General features: G+C 40.7%; 2 protein-coding genes across 10 annotated transcripts in view; one reads left to right on the top strand and one right to left on the bottom strand.

Annotated features, from left to right (window-relative positions):
- The window catches only part of Lhfpl3 (LHFPL tetraspan subfamily member 3), a 634,521-nt gene that overhangs the window by 120,995 nt on the left and 487,421 nt on the right, over positions 1–26,105 (top strand). The window lies entirely within an intron of this gene.
- Positions 21,194–23,320, bottom strand: LOC128099897 (mediator of RNA polymerase II transcription subunit 28-like). Its single transcript, XM_052721824.1, has one exon. It carries the CDS (start codon positions 23,293–23,295, stop codon positions 22,759–22,761), a length of 537 nt encoding a protein of 178 aa, XP_052577784.1. The 5' UTR covers positions 23,296–23,320; the 3' UTR covers positions 21,194–22,758.

Below are 26,105 nucleotides of genomic sequence, written 5' to 3'. Positions count from 1 at the left end.
CTAGCTTTTGTATGCCAAACTCAGGACTCAAACAACTCAAAACCTGAGGGGTTGACAACTATGAAAATAGCTCATAGAAACCTTTGGGAACCTCAGGCTAAAGGCTCTCTACTATGCAGCCTTGAGCAAGTTATGTAACCTCTCTGTGTGCTGCAGGCCATGGGAAAATGTAAGGGAATCCAGCTACTATGACAAAAGCTACTACTTGGAAAGGTCAAGTGTAGCTAGAGTTTTCCTGCCTGGCCCATGGTCAGGGCAAATCTCTCCCACCTGCCAGTCCCACAGCTGCTCAGACCCAACCAAGTAAACACAGAGACTTATATTGCTTACAAACTGTATGGCCGTGGCAGGCTTCTTGCTAACTGTTCTTACAGCTTAAATTAATCCATTTCTATAAATCTATACCTTGCCACATGGCTCGTGGCTTACCGGCATCTTCACATGCTGTTTGTCATCGTGGCAGCTGGCAGTGTCTCTCTGACTCAGCCTTCCACTTCCCAGCTTTATTCTCCTCCTTGTCCTGCCTATACTTCCTGCCTGGCCACTGGCCAATCAGTGATTTATTTATTGACCAATCAGCAACACACTTGACATACAGAATATCCCACAGCAGTCAAGGACCTTTCCAAAGGTCAAGCCATGACTTAAGAAGTCTTGGTTGCCGGGTGGTGGTGGCGCACGCCTTTAATCCCAGCACTCGGGAGGCAGAGCCAGGCGGATCTCTGTGAGTTCGAGGCCAGCCTGGGCTACCAAGTGAGTTCCAGAAAAGGCGCAAAGCTACACAGAGAAACCCTGTCTCGAAAAACAAAAACAAAACAAAACAAAAAAAAGAAGTCTTGGTGATATTTTTAGCTTTGTATATATATTAGCTGGTTCATACAATGGTTTTATGCTATGTGTTTTAACCTATGATAGGTTCCAAGAATTCCTAACAGCGTATTTATCTAAAATACCTATCAAGCATCCAAGGCCAAATGATCTCCTGAACTAAGGTAACACCCTTATGGAAACAATGCCTGTCTCCTAGGTCAGGCAGATAACTTTTTTTCTTGTACAATTTTAGCTGAGACTTTCTTTCTTTCTTTCTTTCTTGCTTGCTTGCTTGCTTTCTTGCTTTCTTTCTTTTAAGATTTATTTATTTATTATGTACACAGAAGAGGGTGCCAGATCGCATTACAGATGGTTGTGAGCCACCATGTGGATGCTGGGAATTGAACTCAGGACCTCTGGAAGAGCAGTCAGTGCTCTTAACCTCTGAGTCATCTCTCCAGCCCCAAGACCCTTCTTTCTTATACAGCCTTACTAACATTATAGACTCCTAACTTCTTACCCAACCACTTCTAGGAATATAGATTGAGTACATAAATTCCATTTTTTTGATAGCTCTCAGTTGACCTCCTCCTTTAACCACTCCCTTTGTGGGTTGTAAAAGAAAGTCTGACAGTCACTGCCTGAGGAAAATTCTTACCTGCCTTTATGACTTTGTAGGAATTCAAGCCTGATGACCTGGCTGGAGGGGGAGGATTGCTATTGCTTGGGTTTATAACTGGATTCCTGAGAGACTTTAGGAGAACTGAGATTGATAAGGAGGATTTTGAGAGAAAACTTGAGGATGAAATGGAAGATGAAGAAGAGCCAGATGGGGAAGTACTAGATGGGTAAGAACGAGATGAGAAGAACCTAGATGAGGCAGAATTAAGATGAGAGAATTAAGACAGAACTTAGACGGGACAGCAGATAAAGGTAGAGAGAAATCAGGCAAGAAAGGAGCTAGGCACGAGAACAGAACTGAAGCTGTGTAGATAGGATTGTATCCCAGAGGAATAAAGTAGATGGATAAAAGAGCTTGGTGTACTGAGATTCTTTTCCTGAAAATAATTTTCACTGTTTGTAGCTTCTCTTCTGGGCCCCTGGGAAGAATATAATTAAGGCTGGTCCTTTACTAATATTTGAGATCTGTGTCCCATCTTCTTGGCTGCATCTTATTTTTAATAATAGAACCAGAAAGATGCAGAATGCAGTTTTATATTTAATAGTTTCTGTTTGGATTTTTACCTTGAAATTGAATTCTATTGATACAGATGTATAAATACTCTAGTTGAGAAGTTGAATCATGAATATTTCCATCAAATATTTCAGTCTAATATAAAATTTTCATTACACAAAGTTAGTAAAAAAAAAATCTTAGTCACTGCAATTAAAACAATAGGTATATGGTTATGTTTTATACATATCTTAGCCACCTCCCACCACTATGAATTTTATATACCTTTAATAAACAAAGGTGAGATATGGAGGAAAGCTGCCTTTTTAAGAGTCCAATCTCCTTTTCCATCAAATAGATATTATGAAGTATTATCCTCAAGACTACTTTATTCTATTTTAAAAATAGCCTTTAACAACTATATGTGCTCTATGAAATATTAAGAATGTAGGAGGTGGATAAAAGGCAATGGAGGGTGAACAGAACCAGTCCTACATATAAGTATAGAAATGCCACAGTGAAACCCATCATTTTGAACAATTGGTATGGGCTAATGTACATGCAAACAAAAGTAGAAGATAAAATTAAAAAAATCACTTTCATGTTACCCAGAGATCGTCACTGTTGCCTTTCCTCCTGAGCTGCATTCTGTATTCTTTTTTATACACTATATATGTGTAAGTATTTACAAATACTCATATTTAATTAATCCATGTGTTGCCCTTTTGTATTCATTATTATGTAACCTATTATTTCAACAAGTAATTTTCTTTCTATTTAGATAAAATTTCATCTTCCCCAAAACCAAGTCCATGCTCTCATTTTTCCAGTTGACTGTTATTTTTCTGTACATTAGCATATTGAAATTAGTATTGTTACATATTCTTATCACTCCATAAGTCCCTTTTAACTTGACACAATCCTTTTTTAAAAAACAATTCAGTTTCTTGGGCCTGGAGTGATGGCTCAGAAGTTAAAAGCAATTAAGGTTTTTGCAGAGAACCTGAATTTGATTCCAAGTGATGGTAGCTCACAACTGACTGCAACTCCAGTTCCAGGAGACCTGATGTCTTCTTACCTATGTGAGCACCAAGCATATAGGTGGTACATATGAATACATCAGGCAAAATACTCAATCACATAAAATAAAAATAAATAAAATGTTTTTAAAAATGCGATTTTAGTCTCTTCAACAATCAGGGAGCATGTATGGGTCAGAGCTATGTCCTCTGTACATATGTTATGGTTGTGAGGCTTGGTGCTTTTGTGGGACTCCTAGCAGTGGTAGTGGGGGGTGTCTCTGATTCTTTTGCCTGCTCTTGGAACCCTTTTCCTCCTCCTGGGTTGCCTTGTCCAGCCTTAATCTGAGGGTATGTGCCTAGACATTTTGAAACTTGTTATGCAGTGTTTGGTTGATATCCCTGGGAGGTCTGCTCTTTCCTGAAGGGAAATGGAGGAGGAGTAGATCTCAGGGAGAGGAGAGGTGGGTGTGGTGGGGGACTGGGAGGGTTGGAGGGAGGGGAAACTACAGTCAGGATGTAATATATGAGAGAAGAATAAAAAAATAAATGCAATTTCAGATGAGGTTACAACTCTGTGGAAGAATGCTTTCCTAGCATAGCATAAGGTCTTGAGTTCAGTCAGCATCACAAAAGAAGGAGAAAAAAGATGTTTCATTGTAAAATGTTACAGCCTAACCCATGACTGAGAAGTTCAAACCTAACAAGTAAAATCTGATGTGAAAGTACAGAAACCTCCTGCATTAGACCCTCCAGGAGACTGATACCAAATACTAATCATAATAGTGTCTAACAGCCCCAATCTGAGTGAAATTAAGATTGCATTATTTGTGGAACCAGAAGTAGTGAAACAGGGCCCCAGTCTCTTATTTCTATGTTCTGCTTCCCTGAACCCTGCAGGGAAGAAATACTTTATTCAAACGCTTTTTAACTCATTAAAACATTTTCCTATGCAGTTTATGATTGGCCTTTATAATCTCTGCTCTCACATAGATTCTTTCCAGTTAGACTTAAGAGCAGAACACCTACACATGTACAGAGCATGCTACAATGTTTTACTTGTATTTACCACTGGATGAGCGGGAGGCAAATGGCAGGCAAATGACCTAACAACATCATATTCCACACAATATCCCTAGTTCTTGTAATCCCCCTTCCATCACAAGATTATTTTCTATTACCTGTCAAGAAAATAAATATGTTTTCAAGATAACTACTGGCCTTTCTGTCCATCAGCTGTGGTGATCTTAGGCTCGGGAATCAGAGGAACTTGACTTTCAGTCCATCCTCTACTGTGATATTGGTCAAGTTCCACAGCCACCATGTCTCTGATATTTTCCCTGGATATAAAAACTAGAATAAAATAGTTTCAATCTCATGTTGTGAGAGTTAGATGTAATATCGTATAAAGTATTTAGAATAGTACCTGGCACATAGCAATCAGTAAATTGATTTTAGAATAAATTTGTTTTTAAAAATGTAGTTTGACAAATTGCATCTGAAAGCATTGGTCTACAGATGTTCTTTGATATTTTATCTTCATTATGAAATATAATCCAAGTAATAAGTAAAAACTCTGCTTGGGGGTGAGTTTATCTTGCTGTCTGACACACCCTCCTCTCCTTTGTAGGTGCTAGCACACTTGGTGTTAGAAAAAAAGCTTATTCTCATGTACTAATTGTGTGCTACTCACCCTGACATTCACCTCCTTGCCCTTGAAGTTGTCATTCCCATAAAACAGGAAACTCCCCAAGTCAGGGCCAGGGCCACACATCTGTTCTGCAGAGCCACGAGAACAAATCCAAAATTCTCCTGCCTCTACAGTATAAGAAAACTACTCAGACCCCAATATAATCCTCTCTCTGCCTGCTGGGAGATGAAGAGTTAAGTGACCCCTGAACACTAGCTTCTACTTCAAAGGTTAATTTGGAAGTCCAGTTCTAGTCAACTGAAAAAATATTTGTGTGTGTGTGTGTGTGTGTGTGTGTGTGTGTATGTGTTGTGTGTGTGTGTGTGTATATGTGTATGTGTGCTTTGTTTTCGTTTGTTTGTTCTTATGAAAATACTATGTTGGGCCCAGGGTAAATTAAAAGATTAAAGAAGTATTATCCTTGACCTCAACAATATCAGAGCTACAGAATGGAGAAATAGATACCAGGCTGGTTTCAGGACTGCAGAGGGGTGTTTTCTTCTTAGTGAAGAATAAGGAGGAAGCACATTCCAGGATAAAACCAGAGGAGAGATGAGAGGCCAGGGATGTAGACACAGTGTATATTATCTTGGAACTCATAGACGACTGAAATCCTGGTCTTTAAGAAAAAAGAAGTGCACAGTCACAAAGAAAAGAGGATTTCTGCAGTATCTTTATTATTTGTGTAACAAGTCACGGGATCTTTTGTAGGTTGTTGCAGTGAGGAGAGACAAAGGAGAATCCATTTACCAATAGTCTTCTCTAAGAATTCTTAAAAGAAAAAATATATCCCACTCTGTCAGACTCTATCAGCTCTGAATTGTGTATCTTTAAGTTCTTAATACACATTGTTTTCAATAACATTTAAACATTATTCTCAAGTTTTTATTCTCTGGTTAAAAATAGCTGCTCATGAGGGTAATGATGTAGATAGAATTTAAAAAGACGGGACCCATTAGAATCAAAGAAAAACATTAAGTATTTCTCATTAAACAGCTCTTAAATATTGTCACGCTAGTACTTAAAGACTCTGGTTCTTTGATATAATAACAGTTGTGTCTGAGAAGGCAGCAAGGCTGAGAGTTGAGGGTGGAGTGAGCAACTGGACAGTAGTCATTCAGGAGGCACAGAATTTCAGATTTACAAATGTAAAATGTCTGAATATCTGTTGCACTAATGTCGGTATACTTAAAACCACTGACCTGTACTTTTGGAAATGATTGAGATGCTAAGTGGATGCTAAGTTTTTCTTTCTTCCTTTCTTCCTTTTCCTTCCTTCCTTCCTTCCTTCCTTCCTTCCTTCCTTTCCTTTCTTTCTTTCTTTCTTTCTTTCTTTCTTTCTTTCTTTCTTTCTTTCTTTCTTTCTTTCATTCTCTCCTTCTTTCTTTCTTCCTTTTTACTTTTTTATTTTAAAAAAGTTTTTTTTTTCATTTTCCATACCAATCCCAGTTCCCCCTCCCTCCCCTTCTCCCATCCCCCACCTCCCCCATCCCATCCCCCCATCCACTCCCTCAGAGAGGGTAAGGCCTCCCTTGTGGAGTCAACAAAGTCTGGCATACTAAGTTGAGGCATGACCAAGCCCCTCCCCCACTGTGTCAAGGCTGAGCAAGGTATCTCACCCTAGGGAATGTGTTCCAAAAAGTCATTTCATGCACCAGGGATAAGTCCTAGTCCCACTGACAGGGGCTCCCCAAACAGATCTGGCCCCATAAACTGTCACTCCCAATTCAGAGGGCCTAGTTTGGTCCCATGCATGTTCCACAGCTGACAGGCGAGAGTCCATGAGCTCCCACTAGCTTAGGTCATCTGTCTCTAAGGTTTTCCCCATCATGACCTTGACCTCACTTGCTTCTGTGATCCCTCCTCCCTCTCTTCAACTGAAGTCTAGGAGCTCAGCCCAGTGCTTCATTGTGGATCACTGCATCTGCTTCCATCAGTTACTTGATGTAGGTTCTATGATGACAATTATGGTAGCCACTAACCTGATTATAGAGGAAGGTAAGTTCAGGCACCCACTCCACTATTGCTAGGAGTCTTAGTTGGTGTCATCCTTGTGGATTCCTGGGGATTTCCCTAGCACCAGGTTTCTTTCTAACTCCCTAATGGTTCCCTCTAGCAAGATATCTCTTTCATTGCTCTCCCTCTCTATCTCTCCCTCCACTCGGCCTTCTCAGTCCCTCCTATTTCCCATCTTGGGGGCCTTCCCTCTTAGGGTCCTCCTTTTTACCTAGCTTCTCTGGGGTTGTGGATTGCAGCCTGATTATCCTTTGCTTTGCATCTAATATCTATTTAAGAGTGAGTACATACTGTGTTTGTCTTTCTGGGTCTGGGTTACCTCATTCAGGATGACTCTTTCTAGTTCTATCCATTTGCCTGCAAATTTCATGATGTCATTGTTTTTACCATTGAGTAATACTCCATTGTGTAAATGTACCACATTTTCCTTATCTATTCTTTGGTTGAGGGCCATCTAGGTTGCTTCCAGGTTCTTGCTATTACAAATAATACTGCTATGAACATGGTTGAGCAAGTGTCCCTGTGGTATGATTGAGCATTTCTTGGGTGTATGCCCAATAGTGGTATAGCTGTGTCTTGAGGAAGACTTATTCCCAATTTCCGAGAAACCACCATACTGATTTCCAAAGTGGCTGTACAAGTTTGCATTCCCACCAACAGTGGAGGAGTGTTCCCCTTACTCCACATCTTCCCCAACATAAGATGTCTTCAGTGTTTTTTTTTTTTTTTTAGCCATTCTGACAGGTATAAGATAGTACCTCAGAGTCATTTTGATTTGCATTTCCCTGATGACTAAGGATGTTGAGCAATTCCTTAAATGTCTTTCAGCCATTTGAGATTCTTCTGTTGAGAATTCTCTGTTTAGCTCTGTGCCCCATTTTTTTAATTGGATTATTTGGTATTTTTATGTCTAGTTTCTTGAGTTCTTTATATAGTTTGGAGATCAGTCCTCTGTCAGATGTGGGGTTGGTGAAGATCTTTTCCCATTCTGTAGGCTGTTGTTTTGTCTTATTGACAGTGTCCTTTGCCTTACAAAAGCTTCTCAGTTTCAGGAAATCCCATTTATTAATTGTTACACTCAGTGTTTGTGCTACTGTTGTTATATTTAGGAAGTGGTCTCCTGTGCCAATGCATTTGAAGCTACCTCCCACTTTCTCTTCTATCAGGTTCAGTGTAGCTGGATTTATGTTGAGGTCTTTGATCCATTTGGACTTGAGTTTTGTGAATGGGAATAGGTATGGATCTATTTGCATTCTTTTACGTGTCAATATTCAGTTATGCCAGCACCATTTGTTGAAGATGCTTTCTTTTTTCCATTGCATAATTTTAGCCTCTTTATCAAAAGTCAGGTGTTCATAGGTGTTTGGATTAATGTCATGGCCTTCAATTGGATTCCATTGATCCAAGTGTCTGTTTTTATGACAAAACCAAGCTGTTTTTAATTACTATAGCTCTATAGTAAAACTTGACGTCATGGATGGTGATGCTTCTGGAAGTTCCTTTATTGTACAGGATTGTTTCAGCTATCCTAGGTTTTTTGTTTTTCCATATGAAGTTGAGTATTGTTCTTTCAAGGTCTGTGAAGATTGTGTTGGGATTTGATGGGGGATTGCATTGAATCTGTAGATTGCTTTTGGTAAGATTACCATTTTTACTATGTTGATTCTACCTCTCCAAGAGCATGGGAGATCTTTCCATTTTCTGATATCTTCTTCAATTTCTTTCTTTAAAGACTTAAAGTTCTTATAATACATGTCTTTCACTTGTTTGATTAGAGTTACCCTAAGATATTTTATGTTGTTTATGGCTATTGTAAAGGGTGATATTTCTCTGATTTCTTTCTCAGCCTGTTTATCATTTGTATATAGGAGGGCTACTTATTTTTTTAGTTAATTTTGTATTCTGCCACATTACTGAAGGTGTTTATCAGCTGTAGGAGTTCCCTGGTAGAATTGTTGGGATCACTTATGTATACTATCATATCATCTGCAAATAGCAAAAGTTTGACTTCTTCCTTTCCAATTTGTATCACCTTGATCTCCTTTTGTTGTCTTATTGCTCTAGCTAGAACTTAGTTACACACACACACACACACACACACACACACACACACACACACTACTTTTGTTATAATTAAAAATAACTTTGTGCTGGAGAGATGGCTTGGAGGTTAAGAGCATTGGCTGCTCTTCCAGAAGCCCTGGGTTCAATTCCCAGTGATCGTTTGTTAGCTCACAACTTTCTGTAACTCCCTCTTCTAGAATGACAGACTTCTAAGAGGTCAATGTGCCATCACTTCTTTTTATTAATAAATGAGAAGGGATGGAAAAATTTATAACTCAAGTCTTTTCATTAAATAAGTTAGAAACTTCCTTAATAGTATACTTCATAGGCACATACAACTAGAGCAATATTATCTGCTTTGAGATTTTCAGATAATGTGTCTCCAAGTCAGAAACTTTTTTACTTTTTTGCAAATCAAACTTTTTGACTTTGTGATAGGATGTCATCTACAAAGTTCATGCTCAAGAATTATGCACCCATCTTACCAAAATAGTCACAAGATGTTCTGATGGTTTAAATAAGTTTTTGGTGTTTCATGACAACTATCATCAGCTTCATACAGCCAGCAGGCCTCAGACTAGACACGCCTGATGAGATTATTTGATGAATTGCTGTTGATCTGTGCTGAATATTTCATTGTGATGTCATTGTCTACAGAATACAAAAGACAGAAAGTTTCATTATTAATTTATTCCTTCAGGAAGTATTTACCAAGTGTTTGGTACATATCAGGCACTGTGCATAATGGCCATCAACACTGAGCAAATCCAATACATTATCTGCTCTTATGAAGTCTACCATTGTTAAGAGGGGAAGATGATCATTAATCAAATCATAGGAATAAGTTGGTGGTGATGGGCATAGTCATGTGATTCAAGGAAAAGAGCATCATGTTGCAAGTGTAATGTTGACCTGATGAATAAAGAGGGCTTCTCACAGGAAGCAGGCCTCAACTGAGAGGAGAAAAGAACAATAATGTGGAGTCAGAGAAGGGGAAATTACTCAAGACAGAGGAATATCTTATGAAGAGGAGTAAGGGTTGATCCACGCGAATTCCTGTCCTAGAAGAGTATTTACTGAAGTTCCTACAGTGTTGTCTGTATGTCAAATGAAGAAAAGATCAGAAGAATAAAGACAATGATATCAAATGTGCTTCATACTTTCTTGGCCTTTCTGTTTCTATGCTTGTTCTTTTATAGTGAAGATGTAATGTTTTAAAGTTAAAACCTTAAAAAAAATCTCCATAAATCAAAAGAACTTTTATTAGCTTGTCTCTTAGGAACCTTTTAGTGAGTCTCTTGGCATCTTAAGTGCTCATAAAACTGCTGATTGGCTAAGAGATATTTTCCACTTCTACAGAATTACTTGGGCAAGAATGGAGGTGGTCTGAGCCTTTCCTTTCTTTTCTTTTCTTTGTTTCCTTCTTTCTTTCTTTTATTATTATTAAGAAATTTTCTATTCATTTTACATACCAACCACAGATTCCCCCCTCCTCCCTCTTCTTGCCTCTCAGCCTTTCCCGCTAACCCATGCCCCATTCCACATCCTCCAGTCAAGGTCTCCCATGGGGAGTCAGCAGAGCCTGGTACATTCAGTTGAGGCAGTTCCAAGCCCCTCTCCCCTGCATCAAGGCTGCATAAAGTGTCACACCATAGGCACTGGGCCCCAAAAAGCCCACTCATGTACCAGGGACAGATCCCAATCCCCCGGCCTGCCCCCCCCCAGCTTCCCTGACATACCGTTCAAGCTAAACAACTGTCTCATGTATCCAGAGGGCCTAGTCCAGTCCCATGGGGGCTACACATCTATTGGTCCACAGTTTTTGGGTTTCCATTAGTATGGTTGGTCATCTCTGCATGTTTTCCCATCATGATCTCAATGTCCCTTGCTTATAGAATTCTTCCTCTCTCTCATTGATTAGACTGCTGGAATTTGGCCTGGAACCCAGCCATGGATCTCTACAACTGTTTCCATCAGTAACTGGATGGAGGCTCTATGATGACAGTTAGGGTGTTCATTAATCTAGTTACTGGAGTAGACCATTTCAGGCACCCTCTCCACTATTGCTAGTAGTCTAAAGTGGGGTTGCTGTGGGATGTTCTGTATGTCAAGTGTGTTGCTGATTGGTCAACAAATAAATCACTGATTGGCCAGTGGCCAGGCAGGAAGTATAGGCAGGACAAGGAGGAGAATAAAGCTGGGAAGTGGAAGGCTGAGTCAGAGACACTGCCAGCCGCCACGATGACAAACAGCATGTGAAGATGCCGGTAAGCCACGAGCCACATGGCAAGGTATAGATTTATAGAAATGGATTAATTTAAGCTGTAAGAACAGTTAGCAAAAAGCCTGCCACGGCCATACAGCTTGTAAGCAATATAAGTCTCTGTGTTTACTTGATTGGGTCTGAGCGGCTGTGGGACTGGCAGGTGAGAGAGATTTGCCCTGACCATGGGCCAGGCAGGAAAACTCTAGCTACAAATGGCGCCCAACGTGTTGGCAAGAGTTTCCACCTAAAACCTGAGAAGAGATTCTAAAACGGAGCTAAAAACAGCTTCCTAATTGTCTCTCTCAAATGAGCAGCAGCTTGTCAGTTTGAGCTACTGGTGGGTTCCTAGCATCCGTGCTCGACCTGCCTTATGGCAGGAATGAGGCCTCTGCAAGTGACACATTAAGCTGCGTGGTGGATTTAGCCTTTGCTAGTACAAAACAAAAAAAGGGGTTTCTGGGCTACACGCTGTTTGGATAAAAGCATAGACCCACAATAGCTCCCAGAACTGGTGGTAAACAGAACACCACCATGTTGGGAAGCTGAGGTGGGCGGAGCCAGCAGCCACCGCTGCTGCAGTTTAAAGCAATAGATTCACAATAAGACAGATTCAAATAAAACAAGACTTTAAATGCTTTACAATGTGTGTAAAATATACATAGGCTTGAAAGAGACAAAAAGGGTGATATATACGATTATATAAACAAATACATAGTTTAAAAAAATAAAGTCTTTAAAGAGACAGTAAAATTAATATAAAAAAATAAGCCATGTAAAGATGAATATTACACAGAGAATCTGGATTGTGTTGTCTTTGGGATTTTTAACTGCAGAAAAACATTTGATTGTAATAGCTGTTGAGTTATGCCAAAATATATATTTTAAAGGTACCTTGACTTCAAAATTTGGATATAAGGATATGTTGCTTTGGAAAGGAGACTCTGCTTTTTTCCCACAGAAAGCCAAAGGCTATGGATTTGTTCCAGATTAAGATACATCAGGTTTGACCAGCCAAGACTCCCTGAAAGGTCTCTGATGACACCATGGCCCAGATGATCCAACATCCAGAATGGTTTGAAGGCAACTGGCTCAGACAATACAGCCTCATGGACTATTCCATAATCCTAAAATTTTCTTTGTGTCCCCATAAGATACAGTGCCCCCCTCCAGCAGGAAGTAGTAAGAGAAGCTACACCCAAATTCCCAAATTATATGTAATTTTACTTTGTTAAGGTTAAAACCTTCCTTTTTGAAAAAAAAAAAAGAAAAGGGGAAGTGCTGTGGGATGTTCTGTATGTCAAGTGTGTTGCTGATTGGTTAATAAATAAATCACTGATTGGCCAGTGGCCAGGCGGGAAGTATAGGTGGGACAAGGAGGAGAATAGAGCTGGGAAGTGGAAGGCTGAGAGGGAGACATGATGACAAACAGCATGTGAAGTTGCCAGAAATGGGTTAATTTAAGATATAAGAACAGTTAGCAAGAAGCCTGCCATGGCCATACAGTTTGTAAGTAATATAAGTCTCCACGTGTTTACTTGGTTGGGTCTGAGCGGCTGCAGGACTGGAGGGTAAGAGAGATTTGTCCTGACCATGGGCCAAGCAGGACCAGGAAAACTCTAGCAACACCTTCCTGCCTCTAAGGACCCTTTGCCTTTGATCCTTCTCTCTGCCTGGGCACTCTTCTATGTGTTTGTGTTTCCCTAGACTAAACCCCCAAAGGGCAAGAACGGTATCTCATAAATAAATCTGTCTCCAGTGGTAGGTGCTGTATCACAACAACAAAACCCATTATGCAGTGAAAAAGAAATGAATGATTGTGGTTCCAGTTGCAGACTCAACCTTTGTCAATGGTCTTTACATTACAGACTACTCACACAAAAGTGTAGTTCTGCTTATGGTTTTATTGAGATTACTTGTGCAGGGAGGAAGCTTTCTCTGCTCACATTTTTCTCTTGTAGGGAGAAAATTCTAAGCTCTTGTGTGCACTTTTTTCTATAAAGTAATAGATGCCATTACTGGGAGCAATAAATGTAGGGCACCAGAAGTCTAGGTATACAGAAAAGTGAAGTACTGCTGGAAAGTGGGTATCAGAAAAGAAGGTGATAAAAGAAAGAGGAATCTTTACTCACCACTGGTGGGAATACAAACTAGTATGATCATTATGGAAATCATTATGGGAGTTCCTAAGAAACTAAAAATAGAACTCCTGTATGACCCAGCTATACCACTGCTGGGCATATACTCAAACACTGTATGCCCTATCACAGAGATACTCGTATGCCCATGTTCATTGCTACTGTATACATGCCAACAAGGAAATACAACTGAAAGTCTCCCATCAGATGAATAAGATAATGAAAATGAGGTCCATATACACAGTGGAATTCTTTTCATCTGTAAAGGAAAGTGAAATTATGAATTTTGCAGGAAAAAGGGTGTTACTTGAAAGTACAATGTTAAGCAATGTCTCCTAAACTCAGAAAGAAAAACTTCGTAGTCTTTATCATATGCAGATTCTAGCCTGTAATATATACAAACATAGGTATGTACGTATAAGTGTGTCTGAGTGTGTGTATGTGTGTGCATGCACATGCGCAAAGGCTAAAAACTGGAAAAGAAACTAAGAGAGGATTAAAAACAGATGATGAGGAAAAACAGGGTGGTGGCCAGAAGGGCACATGGGACATGAAAGAGGAAAAAGATTGGGGGAAATTACAAAGGGGTAGGGTGAGAGAGGGGGAATCCACTAACACACATTTCGTATGAAAATGCCATAGTGTTCTCCAATACCTTGTATGATAATTTAAATTTTTTAAGAAAAGAAAAGAAGATGCTGAGGCTTTGGGACATACTGAGGAATCCAGAGCAATCATGAAAGTATATGAAGAATATTGCTGTATGTAATAGGAAGTGGAAAATTTTAAGCTCCTTTGAGACACTAGAGAGCATATCTGTGTGTTAGTACAAGACATTGCTAGCACAGTTGTTTTGGAAAATATGTAGGCTCAAATACTAAGTGGTGGACACTAAAGTCCATGATATGCCAATGTGTAGTGGTGGTTACAGGGGTCTGTATGGTACCTCTGCCCTCCGTCCTACTCCACCTGTGTTGCCAGTTAACCATTCACAGCTGTGCTTTCCACTGGGCGTGACCCTTGGTGAAGGTGAATTACATTGCCTGCATGATTCTACACTTTATTCATTTAGGGGTGGGGGTAGCCTGTGAGTGACAGGCGATTGATACAGGGACTCAGAATTCCAGATCTTTTTCCTTGTGGTAAAATAACACACTGGTACTTGCTCTTCACATGCTCTCCTGGTGACCATGCTGGGGTCAGATTTCGGGGGAAATTATCCTATCTTTCCCCCCCCACACACCTTCCCCTCCCCCAAATGGATGCCAACTTTGTCTCTTCCTTCAAAAATCACTCGCAAAATCTCTCTGCCTGGACTCCCCTTCTAGGAGTCCAATCTAAGACATGCTGGTGGGCTGGAAACCTCTTGTGATGTCAGATGTTCCTAATCAAGGGATTAGAGAGGGTTGCTGCCCATCATTTGCTTCCCTGGAAAGAGCTGTTTTCCAGCCATTGTTTTTACCCTGAACATCCATGATGTAGTTAGGAAGGCTCTTCTTTGAGTCTGTCTTTCAGGACTTCTATGTACAGTCCTTGCGATCCCCCCGACCCTTTTTGGTGTTCATAGTGATAAATGCCGGATTCAGTCAGAATGAATCCGGCATTTATCACAAACTGAGCTAAATGAAGACACCATCTTTTTGAACTCTACTCTTCCTGTGGTTTTTCCCCTACCACCTCCTCAAACTCCAAAGCAGCAATTGCTTACATCTCATGAACATCAACAGATTTAGACTCTGAAAGGCAGCTGGCAGGCCACCCAGTGTGCATCTGTCACATTCACCTACTTCAGGTGTTCTGCTTCTTGACTGGCAGCTCACATACTGGCTGCGGTTCAACCTGAGGAAGAGAGAAGACCTGGGAATATGAGCTCAGCATAATTCTTCATGAGGTCAAGTCGCATATGGGTTTGGTCTGTAGGATAATGATTACCATCTATCCACATATGATTATGGGATGTTGTTGGGTGAGCCTTAGGTCCTCATTAAATACATGTGGGATCATCCAGAGGGCTACTCATGACCTTTGGCTGCTCATGACCCCATTTTTACAGAGTCGGGTGTGATTGAAGAATTGAGGTACTGACTCCAAAACAGATGGCATGTAACATTTGAGTACTACTGCAGCAATGGATCAAAGTGTAGGACCCAGTCATTTCCTGTGACTCTTACTCCTGATCTGTTCCCTTAGACATACTGTTCTTTTCAAAGTGAGATGGAAAAAAAAATCCTCAGCAATTAATGATTCCAGAGTAACTGTTTGGGATGCTTAGATTAAACAGGAAAAGTGTAAATCAGTATGACAGCTCTAACCATTTCATAAATTTTAAGTTCAACTGTAATTTCCTTTACTGTCTCAACTAAAGAGTGAGGTTTTCAAAATGATCATATATTAGCTTTTAAAAGTAGTTATTTTTACTAATTTTCTCAAAAAAGGTGATGCAAAAGTAAACAAGTGTTGTCTTGAGACATTTTGAAATGTTTATATTTTAGTAAAATGTTAGTATTTTAGGCATGTAATCATTATATACACGATACATTTACACACTTGAAGCTCTCTTTTTCTTGGCTGCCACCAGAACATTCTACTCCCTGTAAACGCGACTTGTTGTTTGGTGTGCGTGACACGTGTCTAGTTCCTCTCTGGTTCTAAGGATTAAATTGATCCGCCTACCACCATTCCTACCTGCACTGCTGCAAATGGGCCTTTTAACACTAGGAAATGTATCTTCCTCAATAGACTGGAGACCTCCCACAGCTGAGTGCTTGCCACAGAGATCTGCACTTGGATCCTCTCCAGTTCCTCCATGCAACTCCTGAGTAAGCCCAGTTGATTTTGGAGGTGCTTACAAATATTTTGGAAGTTTTCCTCACAGTTTTGCAAAAAGAAAAAGAAAACAGTGTACTTTTTGGTGGTTTCCAAGAGAAGGGGTAATACTGAGTTATAAAATCATATATATCAGAATTCTTTGTTGGTCCTTAGGAAGCAACTCTCTTTTCATGGATTCCGTTGAGGAGTGATAAGCTGTTTGAGATGAAAAGGCCAACGAGACAGTCACACTGCTTTTCATCTGGTCTGCTTGCTGTTATAATCCTAGGATGTTTCTTTTCTGGGGCTACAGTTATGCAATCCCTTCTTTTTTTCTTTCCTTTGTCTCCTTCATCTCCAGAGCCTAGAAAGTTAAAGGCATCTGCTTGAGTTATGTCTATTCTCCTCTGCCCTCCTTGTCCTCTGGTCCAAGGCAAAAGAGAGTGCACATGGTCATGAGAGATCTGCACAGTCTGGCAGTGTCTCCACAGACAGCTAGTGAAGTCAGGTAACAGTGTGTCATCTAGAGTCTCCACAGACAGCAGGTGAGGTCAGGTAAAAGTGTGGCAGCTAGAGTATCTCCACAGACAGCAGGTGAGGTCAGGTAACTGTGTGGCAGCTAGAGTATCTCCACAGACAACTAGTGAAGTCAGGTAACAGTGTGTCATCTAGTGTCTCCACAGACAGCTGGTGAGGTCAGGTAACAGTGTGGCAGCTAGAGTATCTCCACAGACAACTAGTGAAGTCAGGTAACAGTGTGTCATCTAGTGTCTCCACAGACAGCTGGTGAGGTCAGGTAACAGTGTGGCAGCTAGAGTATTTCCACAGACAGCTGGTGAGATCAGGTAACACTGTGGCAGCTAGAGTATCTCCACAGACAGCAGGTGAGGTCAGGTAACGTGTGCCAGGGAGGCACAACTGCAGTGGTATTTCACATTGAGAGAACTGTCCTCTGCAGCTAGTAAACCCAGTCAGCATTTGGTGAGATCCAGATTGTTACACTGACAATGAATGGGAAAATAGTGAAAGAAACCAGATTCTGAGGTTTAGAAGACTGATTTTTAAGCAAAGGGGATGAATTTGGTAGCCAGGGCAGCCTTCATGAGCACTTGGCCTGGACAGTGACAGCATCCCACCCTCAGAGGGAGCTGCTGCCTAGGTGACTTTACTGTATATTAATTTCCTAAGTAGGGATGCTGCATTTTTATTTGCCGAGTTCTAAAACTTTATTGCAGATAAAGTGCATAACTCAGGACACAGCCCAAGGAAGTCATAGTCTTCCTTTACATTTATGTTTAAATACACAAATGACCTCTCTTTTCTTCCCACCCTCATTGCTTAGGATAACTCAGTATGTATTTATTTAATAAATTAATGCACATCACCAGAAGGAGAGTGCAGGATCCAACTAATTGACCTTGAGTTCTTTAAGTTCTCCTGTCAGGAGGAGTAAGAGCAAAGCAAAGTGTTGCTTAACTCTAGGTGCATGACTCGTCCAGCCACCCCAAATCCAGGGAACTATGGCCTTCAGGTTCACGGGAATACTGTAAAAAATGAGCCACGTGGGGGAGGATAAGCTAATGTTTATTTTTGTATGACTCTATACAGCTGTCACTGTAAGCCTCCCCAGTTCCTGCCCCTCTGACTGTGGTCCACTGCAGGTCTGCAGGAGGTACTCATGAGAGAATCTGTTTGTCCATGCCAACCATCCAAAACCAGAACTCTAAGCCTGCCTCATTATTATGCACTTATGAGGCAATTTTGTGGTTAATTTTAAAGTAGTTTCTGGGGGGTTGCCATTAATTCTACTTTTCACCTTAGTATGAGTCTGGATTTCATTTTATTAGAATATGCTCTTTCTTATTTAATCATTATTCCTGAAATTCAACAAGGACACAACAAATAAAACCATAGATAAAAACCTCTAATGAACACGGATACAAAAATTCTTAGCAGGATGCTAGCAAATCATATTCAAGGGCATAGGTTTACCCCTGGGGTGCTCAGGTCCAGAAAAGCATGGCTGCAGAGGCCAGGGGCCACGAGCCTCATGCAAACCATGGCCCTGGGAGATAAATTAGAGTTTCTATTGGATCACAATTCTTACTAATTTCTGTCTTGACCCACCCCATTCATACTTCAAACCAACAATCAGATGAACAAGAATTCTGTCAGTACTGGATGTCCCTATTGGATACACAGTTTGGGGGAATAAAATGGGAAATAATCACTTCTGATCAAGACGTGGGGAGCTGCATCACGTAGGTGTGTATTAGTCTCTCACCCTGACAGATTCTAACTGAAGTGCCATACTGTCTTAGTTAGGATTTCTATTTCTGAGACTAAACACCACGACCAAAGAACAAGTTGGGGAGGAAAGTTATTCAGCATTGCTGTTCATCACTGAAAGAAGTCAGGGCAGGAACTCAAACAGGGCAGGATCCTGGAGGCAGGAGCTGATGCAGAGGCCATGGAGAGGTGCTGCTTACTGGCTTGTTCCTCATGGCTTGCTCAGCCCACCTTCTTATAGACCCCAGGACCACCAGCCCAGGGATGGCACCACCCATCATGGTTTGGGCCCTTCCCCACTGATCACTAACTGAGAAAATGTCTCACAGCTGGATCTCATGGAGGCATTTCCTCAGCTGAGGCTCCTTCCTCTGATGACTACAGCTTGTGTCAAGCTGACATACAAAACCAGCCACTACACACATTCCCGTTCCTTTCTATACCTTTGTTTACTGTTAGAATTAGAGAAACAACTCCATCTTTGGTGACATACCGAGAAATTTTCCATGTTAAAAAACAAAACTTGAGATGGTGTTGTGCTCTGAGCATAAAAACAACAGCCCTCGCATTGTCTCATGGTAAGTGGGGGACTATCCGTGCAGTACTGGATGCTGGAGAGCAAATCAGAGAAGTGGTGGAGATCCATTGGCTAGATGCCCTGGATTCTCCTTCAATCTTGCTTTTCACTGTAGCTGCTAAGCAATGGAGTGGGAGGAATTCATACAAAACAAACTGAGTCTACCTGGCTGATCTCAGTCCTCGGGGGAGGCTTTTCCCTGGAGGAGGTGGGAATGGAGGGTGGGCTGGGGGGAAGGGGAGGGGGGCGGGAGGGGGGAGAACAAGGGAATCCGTGGCTGATATGTAGAACTGAATTGTATTGCAAAATAAAATTTAAAAAAAGGGGAAAAAAAAACACTTCCAAAGAGCTGACTTGTAATTCTCTACATTAAAAAGTGATTTCTAATGTGGAAATCTGTTTGCCTTCTATTCTTCAAATTAAACATTTAACATATCTCCAAAACAAAATTTCCTATCCAATTTACAGAACACAGAAATCAAAATACATGTTTACCAATTAAAGTTGATCTTACATTGCCTAATTTATAACCCCCAGTTTCATCCCATTACATTTTGTCACAAAATCATCATTGAAGAGTCATAAAAAGTAGGTTTCTGTTTCAAGAAAATGTGTGTATGCATTCATGTGTGCACTCACCATGTATGTGTGTGCTGTGTGTGTATGTGCAAATTCATGTGTGCACACACCATGTATGTGTGTGTACATTCGTTCCTACAATAGTGTTAGAAGGTCTGTGTGGAAACTTTGGCCTGAGAGTTTCTCCCATGTAGCATGTGTTGATTTCACTAGTGGTTACTTCATTTTAAAATTGTTAAGGAAGTCTCTGTTCTAGGATAAATTCTCAGCAGTACTGAAGAACTACAGAATTGCTTGAATAACAACGTTTTGCGAATTGGGATTATTAGGACTTTTTTGAGTTTGATATTCCATGAAATGATTGGTCCCCTTCTCCTAGTTATAAGAAGTTAATAAAGGACAGTATCAATATTCCTGTAACAGAAGAAGATATTGGCACTCTCTTTTATTCTAGGTTACAATTTACTTTTCTTAACTGTGCTCCAGTGGAAGGCCACACATCCAAGAATATTTAAGCAGCACAGACTGGCCTTGAGGAGTGGGGGACAAAAAGTGCACAGAGTTGGGTGGGAAGGAAAAAGGGAAGCCTGGGAAGAGTTGGAGGATGGATGGTAAGAATTATTAAAACATGGTCTATGAAGTCTGTCTCAGTAAGGGTTACTATTGCTGTGAAGAGACACCATGACCACAGCAACTCTTAGAAAGAAAACATTTAACTGAGGCAGCAGCTTACAGTTTCAGAGGTTCAGTCCATTATTGGCTTGCAGGCAGGCATGGTGTTGGAGTAGGTGAGAGTCCTACATCTTGTAGGCAACAGGAAGTCTGTCACACTGAGTGAAGCTTGAGCAAAAGAGATCTCAATTACTTTGTGAGGCATCAGTAGGCAATATCTTCTGGTTTTGTCTGACTCATCCTTACTGTTCTGTTCACTGTGTTGCCATCAGGAGCCTTTACAGGAGAGCCTAATAAATGTTGTATGATAATAAATATTCAAGGCATATGGTTCGGGAGTTTTATGTAAATTCTACAAAAAATATATTCTGCTTCCACATTAGTTTATAACTACCATGCCTACTAAATATGAGACTGCTAAGGTTTCTTGTTTTCTCACTTAGAGTATCTATATTTTTGCCCGTTCTCTTTCTTTCTTTTCCTTCTGCCTTATAAGAGGATATAGATACTTGCTTTGTTTCTTGCTATTGCACCTTTGATGCGATTTATTACTGTTGTGTGAGGGCTTGCACCACCACTCCTCACCTTAAAAACGTGCCTCTTATTCTACCTGATTCTCCTCCTGAATATTTACAAAAGCAGTGAGAATAAGTCTCTTTGATCCTAGAACTTTCTTTTTAAGAAAAATTCTTAACCAGGCAGTGGTGGCACACACCTTTAATCCCAACACTCAGGAGGCAGAGGAAGGTGGATCTCTGTGAATTTGAGGCCAGCCTGGTCTGCAAAATGAGTTTCAGGACAGGAACCAAAACTACACAGAGAAACCCTTTATCAAAAAAAAAAAAACAAAACAACAACAAAAACAAAAAACTCACCAAAATAAAGAAACCTTACATCATTATTTATCTGAGTTTCTGAAGAACAGTAATTGTTCACTGCATACCTCACAGTTTTTAACAAACTTAAAGACTCCCTTAGCTTCATCATTAACATTAACAGGTTAGCATAATTCTAACATAAATACTGCTGTATATAAATACAATTCTCTCAATCTTACATCTTAAAGCAAACTCTTTTTTTTTTTATTTTCACCATCACCTTTATTATTGAAACACCAACCAAAATGTCATCAGTTTATTTAGGTTTTAGCCAAGAAATCCACAAAATGTAAACCTGATGGTCAGTGCTTCATAAAGTGGATGCCCACTCCCCAACCGTGGGGGTTTGTGAAACAGGATTTCATGTCGCCTACAACAGCCTCAAAACTTGCTATGTAGTTGAAGATAGCATTAAACTCTGATCCTCCTTGCTCTGCCTCCCAAATGCTAGATTGCAAACACGCCACCATGCCCACCCTAAATTTTTTAACACTGTTTAACTTATACATTTTAATTAAGGGGACTTGATGGCCTCGGGCTGGTTCTCATTGGTCCATGTGCTAAATATCATTCAACCAAGCACGCACATGAAAATAGTAAAATACTGCATAATCAAGAAGATGCCTAATTCTCACAGGCATACTGCAGAGCAAGTAACACAGAGATAGCCCCAATTTATAATGCATATGGAGAACTAAAGTTGAAAAACAAAAAGGCTATGTCCTGGGATGCAATGAAGGGCATTCAGAAGCTTCACGGACCAGATGGCTGCCCCAGACTAGGCAGGGAGTGGACGTCAATGCTTGTGCCCAGGGATTCAAGGCTCCAGAAAACAAAATGGGCAAAATCAAAAACAAGCTGGAGATGCACTGACTGTTCACAAGGTATAGAATATTTTGTTTTGAGTAAAGAGAAGTACTCTACTCTGAAAAAAATAAATAACAAGCATGTAAAACTCAGACAATCCAAGCCAGCCTTTGGCCCTCAGACCTCACCTGTGCCTTCCTGCGACTCCATTCCTTACACTGACCATCACTGCACAGCCCAGAGCACTCAGCACATGCTCCTGATGTGTGTGCCTTCAAGACAATGAAAAAGGACCCAGAAAACGCAGCTTACCCCAGATAAAATCCAACATTAAGGTAAGCATCCTCCTGTAATAAAATATGCCAGTGGCAGCATATTTTAACCACTTTTGACACACACGCAAAATATGCTCACCCTGTGCCCCTCTGGAAACATGGCATTGTTGAGTCAGATTCCTCGTAAGGTAGTTCAAAGTTTTGAAACAGCAAATCTACAGATCTGCCTATACTACCATGGGTGGTTGTTAAGGCTGACACCAAACTCTATATTCCCTGGCTTCTCAAACTATTAAAAATCTTTTCCTTCAGGTTGTACCAAATTCACAACTAAAATAAACCAAAGAGATGAAGGCACAAAATGACAAATGTCAAAACAAATGGCAAAGGCCACGTGAGAATGTGTGTGATCACCCCCACAGTCCAAACTTCCCTAAAGAATTAAAAAGCAAACCAACGAACTTTACTTGGTTTATCAATGCTTCAGGTATTTTATAAAGTAAGAGAACTAGAGAAGCTGAGGCAGGGGAATTGTAGGTTCAAGGTCAGCCTGGGCTTCCTACTTACATTCTGTCCTGTAAATGGGCAGAACATAAACTAACACCATGGCACTACCCCACAGAGTTCCTCCAATACAGCATGTCTAGAAGGAAAGATGCCTGGCAGGATCACAAGGCTGCATGGCAGTCCAGCGTGCTTTCAGGTCTGCTTCAGGGGTGCAGGAATATTGGCAGATGCTTGCTCAAGGAAGGCCAAGGAGCCCTGTGGCATTTCGGCCGGCTTCTTGTGCTGCACATTGATGTCGTCCAGCACCTGCTGCCAATGCCTCAGTTTTGTCAAGTGCTTCTGGACCAGCGCATCTTTCCGCTGCAGTTCACTCCTTAGCTCGGAGACATCCTCTTTGATAACTTGATCCGGTTTCTGGACAGACAATTGCAACCTTTTTTGTAAGAAAAAACATTCTGTCTGTCTTGCAATGTCCAAAAACTTCTGAATACACTGATCAACACCAGTTCGAATTTCTTCCTGATCAGTTCCATTGACGTAATCCTGACTCACAAGGGAAGCAAAGCAAGCCTCGAATGACGACTCCAACTCGTCCATCAAAGTGCTGTTGGACGATCTCGAAGCCCCAGGCGCTGCCTGCAGAAGCGACGCCTGGCCCGGGAGCCCCGGCGGGGGCGGCGGGGGACCGGGTGGCTGCCCGGAGAACATCCCGCCGAGAGCCCCCGCCATCCCTGCAATCTTAAAGCAAACTCTTAATAGAACCATTTGAATTTCTTGCTAACACAACATAAACTTGTATGTATTTACATAAAACTTAAATATTTCTTTAATTTCACCAAACCATGTATCAATATCAATAGATTAACATAATAACTCATGAATACTACTATACACAATTATAATTCCTACATTCAAAAGCAATATCTTAATATAACCATTAACATTTTCCTAGAAACCTACATTCAAAAGCAGTCTCTTAATAGAACTATATGAAACATAATCTTAATCCATTCAAGAAACAAGAAAATATTTTTTTAATTAAATAGACTGACGAATATTAACTCTCCCTTTCCTTTATAATTTTTTAAACTAAATCTCGAGCCTAGTTAGAAAAAATCCAAATTTCTCTGTTTAAACAGTTCCATTTTTAACACAAAACCGGTTCCATTTTTACATAAACAGTTCCATCAGAACTGATAGAGTCATCAGAGTTGATAGAGTCTAGATGTGTAAGTAAATTCAAACTGTCCCATTGTAATGAAATCACTACTGTCCATTTCATTTCTTAAGTTCAAAAAGTTCAAAAGAATAAATTCTGGTACCAGGTCTTCCAAATATGAAGAAACATTTCTCACAACCAAAATCTTTTTGCAGTTAACAATTTTAGTTCAAACAAGTGTCTCTGAACCTTTTGTTCTCAGGCCAGAGACACTTCAATTACAGCAGCATTATATGGCAGTTTTCCTGAGGAACCTTTGCCTCAGGAGAAACAACTGCTATAGTAACTGAGCTGCTATGAGCTCCTCCAAAAAGCTCTCTCTGCAGCCAGCAAACAGAAACTGCAAAGCCTTCGCCGCTAGTTTTGTTCAGGCTTCTACAGCTTTTACAGTCCTGGTCTGTCTGTGCCTCCTGTAATGGGGCTGTTCCCAGGACCCCTGTGTCCTGAGCCTAGAGGGCTCTCAATCATTCATGCCACATGGGCTCAAAAGGTTGCTCCTGCTATGAGGCGCCACTCTCAGCACCCAGGGTCCGGGATGAAATCCAGCCATTATGAGCTGTAGCTTCCTCGGGTCCCACTACCTGGTTCACCAGCGGTCCCATGCTCAGCATCCATGGTTCCAGCCACACCCTGCTGCTGGGAGCTTGGGCTGCCTCTCAGCAGTTCCCACGAGCCGGGTCTGGCTGTTGACCTTTCCTGAGGTGAGGCAAGCCAATGGGCTCTTCAAGCCACTGCCTGCCATTTGCCTCTCTCGTGTGTTGTGTCTCTGCTCCTCACTGTGGCTTTTTCACTGAAGAAAGCTTGCAGAACCTTGTCTCTGGTGCTGGCTCTGCTTTTGCTGGCTCTTGGTGTCTGCTGCTTGGGAAGCTATGACGCTCCATGGATCTCAGCCACTTGCACTGGTTCTGGAGTCTGTTCTTGTTGGCGGCCTCTGGAACTTCTGAAGGTGCTCAGACTGCCGTTTGCAGTCTAGGGATGCTACTTTCTGCATCCCAGGTTGGAAAAATCTACTCTACTCTAAATTACTTTTTTATTAGACCTTCACCATATAATCCCTCTATTAAACCTTCATCATGTTCCTAGATGTAAAGTCTATATCCGACTCTAATGTATCCAAGCCTACATTTTTATGACTTACTTTACTTACACTTCTTATTTAAACTTATATTTTTTAGGACTACTTTATAAACCTTAACATCTAGAAGAGATATTTGAATTATTATCATTTTAGGACTACTTTATAACAGAATTATCTTACATTAGAAAGAATCTCTTCATACATCTATACTTATTTATAGTTCTTACAAGCTTATATTCCTAAGGAAACTATTAGCACATATCTCTTAGAAGAATTATTTACCAAGCTTATATTTAAGAAGAAACTATAGAACTATTAGACTCTAACAAGACTTAGCAAACATTTATAAGAGATTTCTTAACACCTAGAAGACATTTTTTTAACTAAACCATTAACAAGACAGGAAGTATGCAAACCATTTCTAAAGTTCAGAGTTTATAGTAAAGTTCATAATTTATAGTCAGCTTTGATATCATTCTGAAAATTCTCCTGACAGTTGGACACAAGAGTGTAATTTGTCAATGGCTCTCTCAACCCTGGAGTTTAGTGAGTGCTGTGGCTATGGAGTTGTAATACTTGTTGCTAGGGGCCTGTAACACTCTCGGGACAATGCCACTCTCCAAAGTCACCTTTCCTGCTGAGCTCCCTCAACCATTCTGGAACTAGTAGAAATGTGCTCAGTGGCAGACGGTTCTTAACTTAACAGCCGTCCCTTTACCCAAATTCATAACAGCTCCCCTGAGTGCTTCAATTCAGACAAACACCATTGACTTCATTCAGTTGCCACAGAAGCTTTGCGTCAGGGTGAGGATGAAATTGAGCTGCCATAAAGCTCTTAGCAAAAACTTCTTGCACAGCTATTAGGCACTGTCTCAAATCTGCATTGATAATTATCTCCTTACAAGCAAGCTGTTCACCTGTTCTCAGGAGGTAAAATTAAGCTTTCTAGCATTGCTTTGGAAAGAAATTTCACTTTCAGCTGAAGAACCCAGAATTTTTGGGCAGTACCACCATTTTTAGCTGAAAACTATGTTTCCCAGAAAGCCTTTCCCCATCGCGTCGTACTATTACTACATTTCCAAGCTGCTTTTTCAAAACTACATTTCCCATCATGCCTTTCAAGTATGCCATTTCCCATTTCTGTTTACAGGGTCTGCATGGTTTATGTTCATACTGAAGGCAAGCTTCTGCTTTTTTATCAAGGGAGGTTTTTGTTTTCCCTAAGCTGCATTAGAACAGGTG

Source organism: Peromyscus californicus, unplaced genomic scaffold (assembly GCF_007827085.1).
Source record: "Peromyscus californicus insignis strain IS unplaced genomic scaffold, ASM782708v3 Scaffold_6__1_contigs__length_162567912, whole genome shotgun sequence".
Lineage (NCBI taxonomy): Eukaryota > Metazoa > Chordata > Mammalia > Rodentia > Cricetidae > Peromyscus > Peromyscus californicus.
The sequence above is the reverse complement of the archived record's forward strand: the minus strand, read 5'-3'. Positions and strand labels throughout refer to the sequence as shown.

Bases quoted from the DNA above. Each gene is read 5' to 3' on its own strand.
- LOC128099897 (XM_052721824.1), bottom strand. From the start codon at position 23,295: ATGGCGGGGGCTCTCGGCGGGATGTTCTCCGGGCAGCCACCCGGTCCC.